The sequence below is a fragment of the Colossoma macropomum genome, unplaced genomic scaffold (genome assembly GCF_904425465.1).
Source record: "Colossoma macropomum unplaced genomic scaffold, Colossoma_macropomum, whole genome shotgun sequence".
NCBI classification, from domain to species: Eukaryota; Metazoa; Chordata; class Actinopteri; order Characiformes; family Serrasalmidae; genus Colossoma; species Colossoma macropomum.
In genome coordinates, this window is record NW_023494788.1 from 9,788,082 (window position 1) to 9,808,230 (window position 20,149).

The following is a 20,149-nucleotide window of genomic DNA, read 5'->3' on the forward strand; positions in this document are numbered from 1 at the left end:
GATTCAGCGCCAGAAGGAGAGAAAGAGGGAGAGTTATTCTCCTCCTTTCCCCCTCTTTCTTCGTGTTATGGGAGGCAGGGGTCTCATTAAAATTATTGATTGCCATTCTGCTAACTGGAACTGTGCCGCCCACCGTAGCGAAGGCTTGTGGGATATCGAGTCGTGAATCTTACTCATCATGTACTTAAAACCGCTACGGCAACACTTTATCTAACTGGAAATCCTTAATAGCTCTTTATAACCTGCTGGCTGATGAAATCATGTATAGCCAGCTGTATTATGGAAGGAGAAGATGGAGTAACTCCTCGCTGGTGTAAATGTAGAGATCTTCAGTCCTGGCGAAGTGATCCCATTTGCAGTCTGAGAAGGCTGTAGGAGAAGTTATCAGTGAATGCTTTAGCAAACAGTCAGTGGTAGATGCATTAAACGTGTTTCTTTCTCTGTGCCTCCTCAGTCACAACACCAAAACAACATCATGGCTTGATCCACGATTAGCGAAGAAGGCCAAACCACCAGAGGAATGCGAGGACGATGGTAAGTGTACTCGAGTATTAAAGTGTGTTGATGTACTCGATTTCCTCTAGTACATGTCCTAGCAAGAAAAATCTGTACTATCTTAATAAGGTACAGAATTTTTGTATGTTGGCTATGGTTATAGCTAGCTTTCAGATTAGGCCTGCAGATGCAGTTCATGCTTGGTGAAGCATCCATCTCAAGCAATCTGATCACAAGTGGACAGCGAGATGTGTAGCCACTTACATCTGGCATTCCCGTGTGTCTCAATTGTGTCTCTAGTGACCGCTTATGAGTGCTGGTTCTTCCTATCGGCAGACTACGCAAGCTATGTAGGGTCCCCACCTGCTCAATGATGTCATACATTTTACAGTTATTTATTAGATAAGTCTATTACACATTTCAAAAGACTGCTGGGGAATTTTAACCCCAGTTTTGACTGATGTCCAGTCAAAGTGTGGCTGGTCACGTGTACCAACATTGAACTATGTTTTTTTTCTGCTATCCATACGAGTGTAGTAGCGGCAGACGTGACAGAATGGCTTCGAAGCGCCATCGCCCATCAGAGGCCAAAAAAACGACAAAAAGATGCAGGTAGCTACACATTGTATTGCTATAAGTTATCATTATGGTCTCTCGTCTCATGAAAGTGTGAGCGACTGATCAAAGATGTTTGAAAGCTTTCTGTCATTTGCTTGTTGTTGCTAGAGTTCACAGGAGGACGATGTTAGCTAACCTTGTACCATTAGGTGAATCTGAAATGGCTCCAAACCCCCTATGTAGTGAATTACGTAGGGGATAAAATTGTGAGCTCTACACCCCAAATAATGCAAACCTTAAAGCCATTTGTGTTTCAGTTACACAGTATAAAGCCTTCTATAGACCTATAGACATAAAATACATTATTTATGTGAAGAAGACCTATTAGACAGAAGTAGTGCCCTATATAGAGAGGTACGGGAAAATACGAATATAACTTATCATCAGTTTGCTAACGTTAGGTTACTAGCTATAGTGCTGTGAAAAAGTATTTGCCCCCACCTGGTTTCTTCTATTTTTGCTAAATTGTCACATTTAAATGTTTCAGATCATCTGACTAATTTTAATATAAGATAAAGACAACATGAGCACAAAATGGAGCTTGTAAATGATCATTCCATTTATTGAAGATAAAGAGTTATTCAAATCCTAAATCATCCATGTGAAAAAGTAATTGCCCCCCTAAGCCTAATAACTGGTTGTGCCACCCTTGGCAATAACAAAAGGAATCAAATGTTTGTGATAACTTGCGATGAGTCTTTTACATTGTTGTGGAGGAATTGTGGCCCACTCTACTTTGCAGAATTGTTTTTATGCAGCTACATTGGGTTTTCGAGCATGAACTGCCACTGTTTAAGGTCTTGCCACAGCATCTCAATGGAATTCAAGTCAGGACTTTGACTCGGCCACTCCAAAACCTTAACTTTGTTTCTTTTGAGCCATTCAGACTTGCTTGTGTGCTTCAGATCATTGTGCAGCTGCAAACCCAACTGTGCTTGAGCTTTAGGTCACAGACTGATGGGCAGACATTCTCCTTCAGGATTTTTTTATAGAGAGCACAGTTTATGGTTCCATCAATTATGAAGAGTCGTCCAGGTCCTGCAGAAGCAAAGCAGCCCCAGAGCATCACAGCACCACCACCATGTTTGACTGTTGGTATGATGTTCTTATGGTGGAATGTGGTGTTAGCATTATGCCAGATGTAATAGGACCCATGTCTTTCAAAAAGGTCCACGTTTGATTCATCAGAATATTATCCCAAAAGTCTTGGGGATCATCTAGATGCTTTTTTGGGAGATGGGTCTTTATGTTCTTTTTGGTAAGCCGTGGTTTGCGCCTTGACATTTTACAATAAATGCCATTTGTGTCCACTGTCTTACTTACTGTGAAACTGTGTACATTTACAACTGAGGCAAATGAGGCCTGCAGTTCTTTAGATGTTTGTCTGGGTTCTTTTGTGACCTCGTGGATGAGTTTTTGATGCGCTCTTGGTGAAATCTTGGTTAGCTAGCCCGGCCACTCCTGGGAAGGTTTACCACTGTTCCAAGTTTTCTTAATTTGTGGATAATGACTCTCACTGTGGTTTGCTGGAGTCCCAGAGCCTTAGCAATGGCTTTGTAAGACTGGTAAATTTCAGTGACTTTATTTCGCATCCGTTTTTTTTTTTAATCTCTTGGCAACATGGCATCATATGTTGCTTTTGGTGTGTCTGCTTCACATTGTCAGACAGGTTCTATTTAAGTGATGTTTAGATTCGAAAGGTCTGGCAGTAATCATGTCAGGGTGTGGCCAGTGAAATTGAACCCAATAGTCAATTGAATTTGGTTAGCTGGTTGATTTAGTAGACAAGGGTGCAGTTACTTTTTCACATAGGGCAAGGTAGGGCTGAACAACATTTTTCCTTCAATAAGTGAAATCATCTTTTAAAAACAGCATTTTGTGTTTACTTGTGTTCTCACTGTCTAATATTAAAAGTAGTTTGATGATCTGAAACGTTCAAGTGTGACAAATATGCAAAAATAGAAGAAATTGGAAAGGGGGCAAATACTTTTTCACAGCACTGTAGAGACCACTGTTGAATAGTTGAAGTTAGAAACTATGAGTTTACAACCTAAACTTTGTGGTAGCTGGTTGTTGTCATAAACGTTCAGTAAATTAATCTAACTTAGCCAGACATATGAAGATGTATCTCAGATTATCTACGTCCCAGGAACGTTTGAGTGGTCACATGGCTGTCCACTTATGATCGGATCACCCAAGGCACATGTTCATGTCAGGTGTGAATGGGCTTAGAGTGAACAGTGGGTTTGGGTTTCAGGTAGGACTGGCTGATTTATTGAATAATTACAATATTATTCAATATACAAAAGATACAAAATTGGGCAACATTGTAAATATTAATGCATCTCATTTTGCAGATTTTAAGCACACAGTTGATTTCCTGAAGACAGCTGCTCTGGATTAGAGTGTCTGCTAAAAGCCTACTGAAAGAGAGACTAGGGAGGGACATTCAGTACCAAAAAAGAAGCTTGTCCACTACAAAACAAATACTGGATTGGATATAATTCATAGATTGTTTTAACTACAGTTCTGTTCTTCATGCGGTTGGATTTTGTTGCACTTATGTAAGCTGTCCAGTCAAAATGATGACTTTTCTGAATTTAATCCCACAAGTCATTTCAGAGAGAATGTATGAATATTGAAATGCATATTGTTTATTGCCAGAAGGCTGAAAAATATTGAGATACACTTATTGCCCAGCCCCAGCATCAGATCAGAGTAATAAGGTTTACTGTTGATTAGGTCCTCAAAAGTATAGTAAAGTATTACAGTGGGCTTGTTTTTATAGATTTTCAAGACAAAAGTGTTCTTTGTAAACCAGAGAACAACAGAGCTAACCTACAGAACCACAAATACTTTTAAAGTGCTTTTTTTGTGAAGTTCCATGTTTCACTTTTTAAAACTGAAACAATTTCTTTTTAGTTGTTAAGGTTACATTTGTTTGTGTACTGAGCGTATGTTTGACCTCATGTCCTGACAGAGTATAAAAACAGACGTCTGTGTAGGCTTGGATGACAGGGCAATGTAATCGGATATTATTGATTGACAAGTAAGCTGATGACAATGCTTCAAAAGCCACAGTTGCTGTGTTGGAGAAAAGAACTGACAGAGAAGAAGAGAAGACTAATTTCATTTCAAACAGCGTGATAAATAATACTAAACAATATGTATATATAATGATTACCTGTTAGTGTTAAAACAGTGGATTATTACGGGGCATTAAAGAGCCCATATCTTACACTTTTGTTGTGTTTGAATTTTCTTCTGAGGTGCACTTACAACATTTTGTGTGATTTATGTACCAAAAACAGTCATAATGCATTTCTACATGACATTTTTCCAACCTCTCTACATCCCTCAGAATTAAACAGGCTGTTTCTGTTACTGTGTCTTTAAGAGTGGCATATGTAAATGAGCTCTGTTCTGATTAGATGTCCTATATTGTGCCTTGTACAAAAACCATTCCGGGCTGAAACACTCTTTATTGCTCCAGCATGAATGGGTGGGCCTAAAGTGCTGTTGGCTGAATAGGGGGATGTATGTTAATATGTTGGTTTACTTGACATCACAAACACACTGAATTCAAAATATGGGCCCTTTATTGAGCTGTTAGGATGTGACAGAGTAAATTTTGCACTGGCTCTGCTCAGGTTCTCCCAGAGTGTGACCTTCCATCTGATGAAAATTCTCAGCATTTTCTGTTCAGCTAAAGTGTCTCGATGGTTCGGATGAGTACAATTATGAATGTATAATGCTTCTTGGTTTCCCACAGGGATCTATAGCTGAATTCCAGAGTGAATTCCCTATAGTGATGGAACTCACCCCTTTTTAATATATAAAGCATGTGGATGTGACTTTGGAACTCACTCTTTTACTTGTGTGTATGTGACAGTCTGGAATTTCTCCTCAAGGGAGAGCAATTAGTGGAATGTGTGAATATCATTACAACTTCTCATTAAATCATTTAATGTTACAACAGCATTTTTCCTTGAAAAAAATGCTTTTGAGTCACAACATGGAATTCAGTGTATAAGTGACACAAATCTGCTAATACCGTTGTGTGCAAAAGTTTAAACACCCCCACACAACTGATACGTTTTGTTGATTTTCTAAGTGAAAATAATTGAACACATCCTCTGTGAAGAGCACACTTCAATATGGCTTTTTTCATCACAATTTCTGTTTATTTTGAGTTTAACAAACTGAAAAAAATAAAACATAAAATCTAAAATGTTTCGTAGTTTTGCACAAGCAACATTTTATGTTTATTTTTTATTTTTAACTTTGACGTATGACGGTCTGAAAAACTCCCGCGAAATCCATCCCGATGCCTCTGACTTAAATTATTATTTCAGGCTTTACAGGTGACTTTCAGCAGCGCACACACCATATTTTAGCAAGTTCTTTTTTCTCCTGCCTCAGTAATGCTACTCCTTTCAGTTTGAACAAAAGAATCTTACATTGTGCAGCTTTAAGAAAAATACAGTAATTTATCATGTGGCTTCCATCTCGTCACACCACTAGTCATACAGTATGGCATTTTGTGACATGATAATGATTAAATAACTTCAGTTAAGCCTTTAAGGGAGTTTAAAAGCTGGTAAATTGTGTTTATTCAACTTTGATCATTTGTTGTTTTCTTCATCTACAGGGTGTGTCAAGCATAACACGTCCACCCCGTCACACAAAATAGCTTTTAATGATTTTTTGTGTTTGTTTTTGCAGTACTCACAGAAATGTCATTTCAGAGTAACGTGGTTAAAAACTGACATTAGAAGGTCTAACCTTGATAACAGGGACTGTGGCAGCCAGTTTAGTCTGAAATGTTCCTGTCTGTTTCCATCCCAGTTCAGCGTGATGGAGTTGGACTTTTCTGTGTTATTTGGCACAGAAAAAATAAAATGCTTACTGAAGTGAACTTCCTGAGTTAACACATCGTCTACAGTGAACACACTTCTGCACATTTTAATACACACTTTCAGCAGTTTATTTACTGAATTTAACATATTGGGAAAAATGAAACGTAAAATGTAGCCTCTGAAAAAGTTATGGCACATTTTATATTTTATATTATATATAATATATAATATAATATCATAATAAAAATGGAAAAATAATAAATATATGTATTTATTATGATATTTTTTCCAATATGTTAAACTACACAAACAAGTGAAAAATGAGCACTAAAAGAGAAAAAACTACAAACTGAAGAGGATGTTTTGACTTATTTTCACATAGATCAACAAAACATGATCATGATTACCAATGGTATTCAAACTTGCATATGACTGTTTAAAATTGAACTATAAAGGAGAAAAGTGTTTTTTCTTGACATGAAAATGTTCGTGTTTGCATGCCCATTTGGCACCAACCTAGTAGAAAGATTCATGTGTGCATTGCTGTACTATGAATAATAATATATTGATGATAACCTGATAAATAATTTTTGATGAATTTTTGATATTACTCAGGTCTGCCTCCGTATATTTCCGTGCTTGTCTCTTTCTCTGCTTATACTGCTGTTGTGCCGTAACCTGATTTTCCCTTTGGGACACTCTGAGTGGGCTTTCTGTGTTGAGAGAGCTGTAAGGAGAATGATATGGGTGTTTGGGGAAAGCTTGCTTTTGTGCTCTTACGCAACGCGCGATTAGGGCACACTATCGCGCTGCTTCAGTGGACAGGAGGGTCATTCACTACATATTTGAAAGTTATGTCTCCCTCAGCTACCGTGGAGATGTTGACTGTGCGTTCCTGAAGCCTGAGTTCAAGGCACAAACAACAGTTTCTCCAGTCTGTCATCCTGTCATTTCACAGCACGTCGACTTAAGTGAAAATTAGCTGTAATTACTTTGAAGCCTCTCCTGTGTGTGTCGCTGAGTGGTTATGACTGTTAATCATCAACCCAGCTAAGAAGAGGCTTACGGATAATGAAGCGTCATTCTGATGTCTCCACAATGTGGACATACAGACAGTGCACATCAAGACTGAAACAACAGATGGTATATCAGTACATCAATAAGAAAGAATGAGTTGGGCTGACTTTTGAAGAATCTTTTGAAGCATCCAGGAATTATTCAGGATTGTGTGATAGAGCTTTCTCACCGCACCTGTTTCCTCACACACTGTTTTTTGCAGTGTTCCTCTTCAGACACCGGCCATTTGTCTACTTTCACAAACCTCAGTCGAGTCAGCCGCCTCAGATTCCTTTAGAAACATATTAAAAATTAATCAAAGTGTAGAAGTCCTGCAAATGGCAGATAAGGTTTTTGTGCCGAAGGAGTTTTCAAATAGCAACAATTACCCCACCAAAATGTACATTAAGAAGGTTTACCATGCTCTCTGTTTGTAAGCTTGGACATCACTATGGAGTGATTGTGATTCTGTGCATTTGAACCTTTCAGCCTTTTAGTGTGTTCACACTTGGCAGGTTTGAGCTGATTAAATGACCCCTGGTTCACCAGATTTCTTATTATATTCATTAGAACCGTTGAGAACACCATTCAGACTCTGTTTTGCACCAAATAAGTGGACCAAGACCCACAGTACGGATTTAAGATGTCCATACAGACCAAACGCAGAACGAACTGTTGTCTCTTCTCTTCATATTTTCTTTGGTACCTGCAACTAATTTTGCTTTTTTGCATGCATTTTATCATCTCTTCATAGCTCTCTGGTGATTCTAAAACGGATATATTCCGTTTTAAAGAGAGGCAGAGGCATGGTTGAGGCCATTATAAAATGCTCCATATACACTCATGTTACCGCCCACAGCAATTATATTATGTATTAATGCACAGTGTATCCACCTTTTATGAAAGCTTTGAGAGTCCATGTGTTACAGTGGTTTTAATCCACTTTGAGTCATGGAAAACCATGATAGTGTATGGTCTCTCATGTCTTGTAGCTTTAGAGTATCACAAGACATGCAGTATTGTACAAAAGTCTAAGATCACCCTTTTATTTACTTAATTTCCAAAATGGCCATTAAGTACAAGTTCTTTCATTTTTCAGTGTCAGGAAAAAATGGGAAACATATTTAACAAAAAATGACACCAAATATATATACACAGAAACATAATCGCATTTCTTCAGTGTTTAATGTGTCGATTCTTTTCAGAATTTTTGCTTTCAGTTGTTCAAAGAAATCTGCAGGGACATTTTTCCACACCCCCGAAGTTCAGTCTTAGAAGTTAGTTGCATTTTCTACTTCTCACAATCCAAGTAATCCCTAACACATTCTCTGATGTCGAGGTCTGGACTGTGGGGTGGTCAGTTCATTGTTCTGAGAACACCAGCAGCTTCTTTAAGTATGTTTAGATCTCCTCAGCGGTGTGCTTAGGTTCATTACCTCACTTTAAAATGATTTTTATCCCTAATTAGACATTTTCCATGGGGTATTGCATGATGCCTTTAAACTTGTTTGCTCTTATCAGCATTCATGAATGCTTAGATCAAAACAAATCACCAACTCCAGATGGTGTTATACATCCTCTAGTCTCAGACGCTCTGCCTACACAGAACTGGGCGTCTGATATCTTTTGCACACAAAGCTGGCCACGACTATCAGGGTTTGGTTGGTTGCACTCTGATTGGCTGTCTGCATGTCCATGCATACACACTTTTGTGCAGTAGTGAGCAGCTGCCTGCGTTGGTGACGGGATTTTCATTTTTTACATGCTGCACCAAAACAGTGGGCTGTGATTGGTTGTTTGCATGTCAGTTGACCAGCCTCTTCAAGGTAGGCAGTTCTTGGCCAAGTTATGCAGTGAAAAGCATCAGACTCTCTGTTGATAGGCAGAAGTCTGGCTTGTGAGACTGTACATCCCCAGACTTGCACTGATCCTCCACTATGCTTGTCTGATGGTTGGAGACATGGTTAGAAGAGTCTTTCATTTCTTTAGTGACATACATACTACCTTCATTGCTTACATACACTATATGGACAAAAGTATTGGAACACCTACACAGGAGCTTTTATGACATCCCATTCTAAGTCCATAGGCATTAATATGGAGTTGGTTCCTCCCTTTGCAGCTATAACAGCTTCCACTCTGCTGGGAAGCTTCCTACAAGATTTTGTAGAGTGTCTATCGGAATTTTTGCCCATTCATCTAGAAGAGCGTTTGTGAGGTCAGACAACGTTGGACGAGAGGGCCTGGCTCACAATCTCTATTCTAGTTAATCCCAAAGGTGTTTGATGGGGTTGAGGTCAGGGCTCTGTGCAGGCCAGTCAAGTCCTTCCACACCAAACTCACCCAGCCAGGCCTTTATGGACCTTGCATTGTGCACTGGGGCTCAGTCATGCTGGAACAGAAAAGGTTCTTCCTCAAACTGTCCCCACAAAGATGGAAGCATAGAATTATCCAAAATGTGTTGGTGCTGAAGCATTAAGATTTCCCTTCGCTGGAACTAAGGGTCCTAGGCCAACCCCTGAAAAACAACCCCACAGCATTATCCCTCCTCCACCAAACTTTACAGTTTGGAACAGTTCAGTCAGGCAGGTAATGTTTTACTGGCATTGCCAAACCCAGACTCGTCCATCAGACTGCCAGATAGAGAAAGGTGATTCGTCACTCCACAGAATGCGTTTCTGCTGCTTGAGTTCAGTGGCGGTGTGCTTTACACCACTCCATCTGATGCTTTGTGCATTTTGATCTTAGACTTGTGTGTAGCTGCTCAGTCATGGAAACCCATTTCATGAAACCCCTAATGCGCAGTTGTTTTGCTGATGTTGCTTACAGAGGCAATTTGGAACTCTTTAGTGAGTGATTCAACAGAGGACAGGCACTGTGCACCCACTCGGTGAGTTTGCTTGGTGTGCCACTTTCTCGCTAAGCTGTTGTTGCTCCTAGATGCTTCCATTTCACATTAACACTTACAGTTGGCAGGGGCAGATTTAGCAGGACAGAAATTTCACAAACTGACTTGTGGCAGAGGTGGCATCCTATGACTGTGCCATGTTTAAAGTCACCGAGCTCATCAGTACGACCCATTCTACTGCCAGTGTTTGTCATTTGAGACTCATGGCTATGTGCTTAATTTTATCCACCAGTTAGTAATGTGTGTGGCTGAAACACCTGAACTCAATAATTAGGAGGGGTGTCCCAATACTTTTGTCCATACAGTGGAGATCTCATATTTAGGTTTATCCACTCATAAAACCTTACTCCACATCTCAGACGTCAATTTTCAGTATCCTAATGCAAATTTTCTTTTTTTCTCAGTAACAGCTTCTTGACAGTTTAGTGGATATTATCACAGTTATTGTCCCAAATGTGTCATAAAGTCTGTCCGGCTCGTTTGGTGCGGACCAAGGGAACCAAACCATAGACAAAATCCCACCCTTAGGGTGAGAAAGTGGAAATAATGGTTTAGGTGCTTGTTCATATTCATAGCTTCATACAGTATTGGTGACTTTAGGAAACTAATCAGTATTATTTTCATTAGTACTTCTTAACCCATCTTGCTTTTACACACATAGCCTAGGATAATAATAATAAACAGTTCACCTACAGACCAGCATCTTCCCCCATTCTGTCCTTCCATATTTTCAATCATGTCCAGGTTCTTTTCACCCTGTGGAATTTTCTGTCATTTTCACTGCACTTAGTGAAATAACGTAGTTCCCATGCATGAGATCCCCATCAAGACGCCTTTAATAGAACAGGTGCACAGATGAGAGCACCTCGCTACAACTTGAAAGCATTTAGGCTCACGCTGGCAGCGAGTTCGGTCTGCAGGCCCAAGGCGCATTATCCAAAAGCACAAGACAAATGGGGGTGACAAATAGGTGTGAGTGCTTGTTTCGGAGTGGATGCCTGCCATCCACAGCGGATCGTTGTCTGTAGACATTTCCACACGGTGGTAAAGGCTGAACACGCATTTGTTCGTTGCTCCTCTTGTGTTTTTTGTGTAGCATTGTGCTCTGTACCCAAATCTACCATGTATAAAACCCTCTGTTGAGTTGGGATGCAATTTAACAGTGCCAGAAAAATCAATATCTCTTTCTACCGGCCTGTTAAGTGCTTCTGTGTGACATGACTGCTAATACTCCCCTCCCTATCAGAGCCCAGATCTATTTTTCGCCGCTCTGTGTGGCCGAGTACATTCTCCGGTACACTTATTAGTCAGTGCAGCCCGGTGTAATCTGTTGTGTTGAGGGCGCCTTCTTTCCTGTGTACAGTATGTTCCTTCCTATTACTAAAATTACCATTGAAGCTTTTCCACTGACGTTTTAAAGTCGTCCCTGTGAGACCTCCACAACCACCCCCCCACCCCCCACCGGAGCTGCCTGACCTGGGCATGATCTCCCTCACTGCTCATTACTGTCACAGCTCCCACATAAGGAATGACCAGTACGTACTGATCTCATTTTACTGGACACATGATTGCTGCTTTTAGTGGCCCAAGGCAGGAATGCTGTGCTTGAACTGTAAAGATGTGGATGAATTTGGCTGCCACTTGCATAAATGTTGATTGTTATTTTTATCGTCTTTATCGTTTATCTGAAGAAGATACAATCATTTTGTACGCAAGTTGTACTTGATTTTAAAGGACGTTTCATATTTTGCAAGATTAGTACGCAGAAATGTATTTCAACATAATGTTTTATTCATGTTTATCAACACATAAAAATCCTGAAGGATGATGTAAAGTTCCTCTCTCTCTCACCCGCACACACACTCTCATACAAACACACACACACACACTCATATTTACACTTGTGCACGCTCTCAAATATACATAAGGCACTCGGTGAATGAAAGAGCCTGAAAACGAGACTTCTTCTGTAGTTGCTATGGCAACTAGCGATGGAGGACCATTGATTTAAGGAGGTTCGCGCAGGATGGATATTTAAGGTCGTCTATTTCACATCTCTCTCCCTTAATGGACTTTTAATTCCAATTTGTGTTAATCCAAGTGTATCAGATATATGATGAGTTTGGTGTTTTTCAGTCCATTTTCAAATTAAGCAGTAAGACTTTACATTAAGGGAATAGTGCTGCATTTTACCAGCTATAAGAGACTTTTATAATTTGGCAGTTTTGTTTTTTTTTATTGCAGTCTAACATAAGATATGGCACCAAAAAGATCTCACACAGGACTCAGTGCATCACGTTTTGAGTTCAGAGCAGTGTACAACCACAAACATAAAAACAGTTATGACATCACATCCTCGGGCTAATGTGTGAATAATGAATGAGCGTCTTAACCATAAAATGGTTTCGCCATTAGCTTGACTGCGAGTGTTCTGGCCCTGCTTTTCTCCTCTATTATACTTTAAAAGCATTCATTTTACAAAAAATAAAAGACTTTGAGGACAAACCGTTACCATTACCAACTTAATATCAGTTTTTCAGTATTTATTGTGTTCACTCTTTACCTTTATTACAGCTTCCATTCTTTTCAGGAGACTCACTTTCAGCTTTTTAAAGAAGTCTGCTGGGAGATTTTTCATTTTGTATTGTTTGCTTCTCACGATCCAAGTCATCTCAAACACATTCATTGATGATGGTCTGGGCTCAGGGGTGGTCACTCTATTGTTCTGGGAACACCAGCAGCTTCTCACAGTGGAAGCATGGGCAGAAACATCTGTTTTTCTTTTTCAGATCTGAAGCAGTTCGATTTTCTCCTCTCTCTCAAAGATGAAGGCTTTAAGTGCTGTTTATCTGATGGTGATAGTTTTGGTGGTCTCGAGTTTTAGAAACTCCTGTTTGTCACCTATTTTCTTTTGGCTCTCCCCTTCATTATGAAGAATATCTTCATCTGAACTCTTCAGAAATATCTCAGACCTAAACTTTCAGTGTTCTAGTGCAAATTTTCTTCTTTTCTCAGTAACAGCTTCTTGACAGTTTAGTGGATATTATCACAGTTATTGTCTCCAAATATGTGTCACAAACTCTGTCCAGTTGGTTTGGTGTGAACCAATCCATAGACAAAATCCCACCCTTAGGGTGAGAAACTGAGAGGAATGGTTTAGGAGTTGGTTTCACTGAAGAAGCATTACAGTTACCAACTAAAAATTGGGCTGTTTTGACTGGAAATGAAATGAATGAAGGGTCATCTATGACTTTTGCACAATACGTGTTTAAAAATATTGGACTATTTCTTGAATGTTGAAATCATGTGAGTAAATTTGAATGGAACATTATGCAGCAGTTCAACAAAACTATTATTTTAGAGATATTATTAAGATACATTAAACTTTAAGACATTCTACACATATTATATTTTGTGGAAGATGGTTTTATTCAAACTCCTCAAAAACCGAAGCTGAGGAAATTCCCTCTCATCCGTGGCTGAACTCTCTCTCATTCTTCTTTACAGAGTTTTAATTCATAGAGAGGACAGCAGTCAAGCTAGCTTATGAGAGCCCTCTCTCTTTTCCATTAAGAAAGTGTCGTTGTCTAGAGTGACTCATTTCTCTCCCACTTACAGGCTCACAGTTGAACTTCTGGTGCTGGGCGAGCACTTGAGCAGTAACCCATGTACTCTTAATGTAAAGCCTGAAAGAGCTCAGCTTTGAGGAACTTTAAAAAGGGCCTGGTACTTGTGTGTGTGTGTGTGTGTGTGTGTGTGCAGGGGGGGACTGATTTCTATAACCCTTCAGGAGAAGTGTGAAGACTCCTCCACCCTCATCACTAAGCCCTGTCAGAGCTGTTCAGTTTCTGACCCTCCAGGCTTCAGGCGAGACCACTCACTCTGCGTAACCAGAGTCTTTACAGCTAACGCTAATGTTCGCTGCCCCAGTAGGAGCTAAAGGACAGCAGTGACCAGGCCAGAACACACACATGGCTTTTGGCTGGATGACCGCTGTGATGGTGGGGTTGTGCCAGTTGTTTGAATGCCTGTAGATTGTCAGTGGCTGATACTGTGTACTAGATTCATTATGTATCAGGTGAAAGTGGGCTTCTATGGATTTTTAGTATGTTAGTGAATAGTGTTTAATGTGTGTGTCTGTTAAGGGTGTGACATTTTCAGTACAATATAAAAAAAATGGAAAAAATTAACACTTAAATCAGTGTATAGGAATTTAAAGCTGTATCGACTAGGGTTATATGATATGGAAGCAAAGTGTGTTTCTGTAGATTAGTTTGATATTGTAGTACGATAAGCAATAAATTATAGTTCAAATAGTGCGTTTACAAGTGTGTGTGCAACAAGTATAGACTCCTTTTTCCTGTATATTAAGAAGAAATCTAACTACCCTCACCTTTAAGCAAATTCCAAAAATACATTATTACAGAAGCCCCATAAATGCTAATAGTTACTTACAGCACACGTTTGCACTGTACAGCTGAAAAACACTCAGCATTCGCTGGACAGATTTTTCCATACAGGTCTACAAAAATGCATACATACATCCATGCCTATACCTAGATAGGCCTAAGAATTCCCTAAAAAGCTCCTTATACTGATGCAGATGTGTTGTGAAAGTAGCCATTACTTTGACACACATTTTACGCACCACACAGAGACTGAATAATTATCAGGTTTTAACTTGATTTCACAGGCTGGTAGTTAAGGATAGAGTAGTTTTTGAGCTGTGCATGTATGTGCACACTCATGCTGTGGATGTAATTTGATCTGCAGTCTATCTCAGCCCTTAATGATGTGTTCCTTGAAGCACTTCACAGGCTGGAGAAGTTTTTAAGCTGTTTATGTATGTATACAATACATATGTAATTCAAACTGCCATCTCAGCCCTTAAAGATGTGTTCCTTGTGGAATCTTGTATTGCAGTAATGGTAAAAACATGATTATTGTTGCAGCTTGAGTAATGACAGTACACTCTCTTCGCTCTCTCCTGAGCATGATTCATTTACAGTGTGTTTTGTGGAAACTTTAAAAAACAGAAACAGTAACTTTGATATCGTTAATGCTTAGTGTCAGGCTTTGTATAGGTTTTAATTGCTTTTGTGACATATTAATGATGATATTTGTGTTTTAGGTGGTAGAAAATAAAGAGTTTCATTCTGAAATGCTGTAAATCCATTTTTATTGGACAAGTTTTTGAAAGGATAGTAGCTGAAATGTAATGAAAAACATGTATTTCTTTTTCTAATAAATGTGATATTAATCATAATGTCATAATAATCAAAATAATGGATTATTGTTATTTGTTTTACATATAAAGTCCACTCCCAACAATGTATATCATGAAAAAAATCTTGAAAGTGGTCCATAATACATTTAGCAATTAAACCCTTCAAACAGAGGGATGTAGGTATTTATATGAGGCAGATCAGGTTTTTGTGTTATTTATAGCTCAGTTCCACTATCACTATTTTGCAGAAGGACATGCTACTTTTCAGACTTTTCTTTGTAAATAAAATTTGTAAATAGAGCTCTTTAGAGACCTCTTAACACGTAACACATCTACAATCAAATACAGTATTGACCTTAGAATCAAAAATACTGTCAAACCTGAACATACACCGACATGTAGGCATAACATTATGACCGCCTCCTTGTTTCTACGCTCATTGTCCATTTTATCAGCTCCACTTACTATATAGGTGCACTTTGTAGTTCTACAGTTACAGACTGTAGTCCATCTGTTTCTCTGCAAAAGTTAGCCCTTTTTACCCTGTTCTTCAGTCGTCAGGACCCCCATGGACCCTCACAGAGCAGGTATTATTTGGGTGGCGGATCATTCTCAGCAGTAACACTGATGTGGTGGTGGTGTGTTGGTGTATGTTGCGCTGGTACGAGTGGATCAGACACAGCAGTGCTGCTGGAGTTTTTAAACACCTCAGTGTCACTGCTGGACTGAGAATAGTCCACCAACCAAAAATATCCAGCCAACAGCATCCTGTGGGCAGCGTCCTGTGACCACTGATGAAGGACTGGAGGATGACCGACTCAAACTGTGCAGCAGCAGATGAGCTATCGTCTCTGACTTTACATCTACAAGGTGGACTGACAAGGTAGGAGTGTCTAATAGAGTGGACAGTGAGTGGACAGAGTGTTTAAAAACTCCAGCAGCACTGCTGTGTCTGATCCACTCGTACCAGCGCAACATACACCAACACACCACCACCACATCAGTGTTACTGCTGAGAATGATCCGCCACCCAAATAATACCTGCTCTGTGAGGGTCCATGGGGGTCCTGACGACTGAAGAACAGGGTAAAAAGGGCTAACTTTTGCAGAGAAACAGATGGACTACAGTCTGTAATTGTAGAACTACAAAGTGCACCTATATAGTAAGTGGAGCTGATAAAATGGGCAGTGAGCGTAGAAACAAGGAGGTGGTCATAATGTTATGCCTGATCTGTGTCTATGTGCTGCTACACCCCTAGTGAAGGTGTCTGTCCAGGTAATGAGGTGCAAGCTTAACTTATATGAATATATCCTAATGTCACAATTATGTATCACTGTCAGTCGCACTCAAATCCTTGTGATTTTGCCCCAGTCGCTCTGTTCATCCTGCTGTGAATATCAGTTTTGAATGAAATGAAACACATAAAACAGGAACGAATATCTTACAAAGGCTCTGTTGGTTCTTGATGCCATCTCGCTGCACGTTATGCCTCTCTGGTCGTCATGGTGATTCAGCAGCCTCTCATTATTTGATGTGCAATTTAAAAAATACCCAAAGTACACAGACCGTTTCAAAAACATTAATACCACATTATTATCAAAAGTCAGATCCATGTGGGAAGTGCAAAATCTAACTTTTTTAGAGCAGATGTCATTCAGCCTCCATTTCACTGTTTACACAGCAAACACAGCTCAGCTCAGCTTAATGCTTCTGGGCCATTTACGTAGGTCGAAAGAACAAAGAGCGTGAAATCCTTGTTTAACAGCGCACCAGTGTTGTAATGAACCTCAGACCTGAAGCAGTAATGTGTCATTTGAATCTTCTTTCTTTTGTGTTTCCAGAGCTACCGTATGGCTGGGAGAAAATAGATGACCCTATATATGGCAGTTACTATGTTGAGTAAGTGTTGTCAATCCTCGTTCTCTTTCAAGCGTATAATCGTGTGTGAGAGCGTGAGTATGGGCATAGAAAGAACAAGTGTTCGAATGAGAGCTCTGCCTTTCCTCTCTACAGCCACATTAACAGAAGGACGCAGTTCGAGAACCCTGTACTGGAGGCCAAGAGGAGAATCCAACAGCAGCAGCAAATGCAAAGCCAAGGCCTCTCGGCCCTGCCGCTGCCCACCATCTACAGAGGTACGCTACAAATCCGTGAGAACTGTATTGGAAATCAACTAAAAGATAAGTAAACAACATAGGTGAATAACAGTAAATACATTAAGAAGTGAATAAAATCTCTATAGACTCTCTATAGGAAAATCCTCCAACTTTTCAGCATTTGTATCACATCAAGGCTTTCAGAGTGTTTTGATGTGATATTTGTTTTTTTTTTTTACAGTGGAGGTGATAGGAAGCAGGAGTCGTGATATTAACAAAGCAAATACAGCCGTTTTATCTACTATCTAAACTGACCAGTGAATGTACATGTTTTATATGTAATGTTGATGATGATAAAATCAAGAAGTCATAAGTTTACATAAACTTAGTTTGAAGACATTAAAACTCAGATTTATCCCCTGAACAGATTCCATAGTTTTAGCAAGTTGTTTAGGATATCTGCTTTGTACATAACACAAACAATTTTCCCAACAAATGTTTACAAACAGATTATTTCACTTATTACTTACTATATCAAAGTTCCAGTGGGTCAGAAGTTTACATACACCAAGTTGACTCCCTTTAAATACCATGGAAAATTCTATTATGGCTATTAAAGTGTGTGCGAGCAAGGAGGCCTACAAACCTGACTCAGTTACACCAGTTCTGTCAGGAGGAATGGCAAAATTACAGCAACTTATTGTGACAAGCTTGTGAAAGGCTACCTGAAACGTTTCACCCAAGTTAAACAATTTAAAGGCAATGCTACCAAGTTCTAACCACGTGTATGTGAACTTCTGAGCCACTGGGAATGTGATGAAAGAAATAAAAGCTAAATTAAGTCATTGTCTCTAGTATTATTCTGACATTTTACATTCTGGGAAATCCTAACTGACCCAAGAGAGGGAATGTGTACAAGGATTAAATGTCAGGATTTGTGAAAAACTGAGTTTAATTGAATGTGGCGAAGGTGTATGTAAAATTATGACTGTAAATCTGAAAAAATGATCAAATTTGGGGAACTATTTTGCCTTACAAAACTCTGCATGTACCTCTCCCAAATTAATACATAAAAATGCCCAAACCCTCTCAAAACTGTCATAAAACAACATCTCAGGCTTCAGTCAGCAAATAATAGCTTTCTGTGAGGGAACATTCAATGACATTAAACGCTTCAGATGTCTGGTTCCTATCAACAGTTCTGACTTGATTTCTCTAGAGTGGAGCATTTCACATCAAACCACTCTGACTGACTTTATTTCCATCTGAACAGTTTAATAAGGAAGAAACTTAGAAAACAAAGCAGAATTCTCCTTTGATCAATAGCTCTTAAAAAACAGGGTGGTCATTCCAGCAACCATGGCTCAAGGAGGTTTAAGCAGGATTGCATATTGTATATGGAACAAAAGATAAGCAGATAGCAAATCAAAGGGTCGGGACACACCAACCTGACAAGGAAGAACTAGTGCCAACTAAGGTCGACTGATACTTTACAAGCTTAAAATGTCTGTGTTTAGCTAAACCTAGAGTGTAAAAGAGAAATGTGGTGTTAATGTTGTGCTGGGTGGCTGAAAAAACTCATTAAAAGAGAATATTTGTACATAAAACAGTGAAATAAGATGCACGCTAGGCGCATGTGCATAATTATATGATAAAATGATCATGAAATGACTGAGTATCCTATTCTATATTTTAGGTCAGTGTGTTATCAGATTATATTCAGAGCTAACAGTGTTTTCTCATTGGGAATACGATATTCAAACACTGCTCCTTAAAAGGGCCCATATCATGGAACATAAACCAGCACATTTACATATATCCACCTATACAGCCTACAGCAGTTTAGCCCGCCTGCTCACACTGTTCACACAAGTTATAAGGAGTGTTTCAGTCTAGACTGTTTTTTAAATACAGCACAATACAGGGCAGCCAATCCAACAGAGCTCATTTACCGATATCAGTCGTAAAGGCACAGCAGCAAAAACAGCCTGTTTAATTCTAGGAGATGGAGTGGTTGTAAAATGGTCATGAAAAAAGGAATTATGACTGTTTTTGGTACATAAAACTGTACAAATGGAATAAGTGGACCTGAGGGGAGAAGATTAAATACAAGAAAAATGTAGAATATGGGCCCTTTAAAGATTCAGACACTCGAATAGCAAAAATTCTGTTTGTCCTCTTGAGAGTATCGTTTACCTGCGTTGCTCAATCGGCCAAAACAATCGACTCGCAATGTCGAAATACTGGCTCGCAAAACAATACTGACGAGAGCTAACTAGAGCCAATGGTGCACAAACTACAGGTGATGGTCAGCTACCAAGGGTCTGACAGTCTTGGTGGACCAGGGCCTAAGAGAGTGTGTATTGTGTGTTTCGAGGAGTGAGAAGATCATGTATTTCAAAACAAGAAGAGATTGCTGAATTGGATTCTCCTGGATGGTCAATGTAAAAATGGTATAACTGGGAAAATAAACATTTCTGCAGTTTTATTAAAACACATGCTGCAGAGTTTTGGACTTACTGTAACGTCTGGATGCTGTTGGTTGGAAGACCAGCCATCAGAGCAACACCGTAATCCAGTCCAGAGTCAAACTGCTTGTATCAGCTTCTGATAGATCTGAAAACAAAAGAAGGGCAGTGAGACTGAGTGGGTAATCTGTTTCTGTTCTAACTCTGTACCCTCTCACCTTCTGGAGATCTGTGGCCCTTTTCTGCTTCCTTTGCTCAGGTGTGCTCAAACCTTTCTAAAAAGCGTCCTTGGTGTCTTGTTAACAGTTGGTCGGGTTCTGTTTCTGTGCTGGTGCTGCATTCATAAATGAGGATTTCATTTCCACATCACGCCAACAAATCCCATTTGAGGATCCAGCGTGATGTTGTGACAAAAGGAGTT

General features: G+C 39.5%; 1 protein-coding gene across 1 annotated transcript in view; it reads left to right on the plus strand.

The window, feature by feature from the left end:
* magi2b (membrane associated guanylate kinase, WW and PDZ domain containing 2b) overlaps positions 1-20,149 on the plus strand; it is a 165,741-nt gene that overhangs the window by 85,665 nt on the left and 59,927 nt on the right. Inside the window, 4 exon segments of the mRNA XM_036568297.1 lie at positions 455-534; positions 1,033-1,107; positions 17,006-17,063; positions 17,178-17,299. Of these exon segments, the coding sequence (XP_036424190.1) occupies positions 455-534; positions 1,033-1,107; positions 17,006-17,063; positions 17,178-17,299 (335 nt within the window).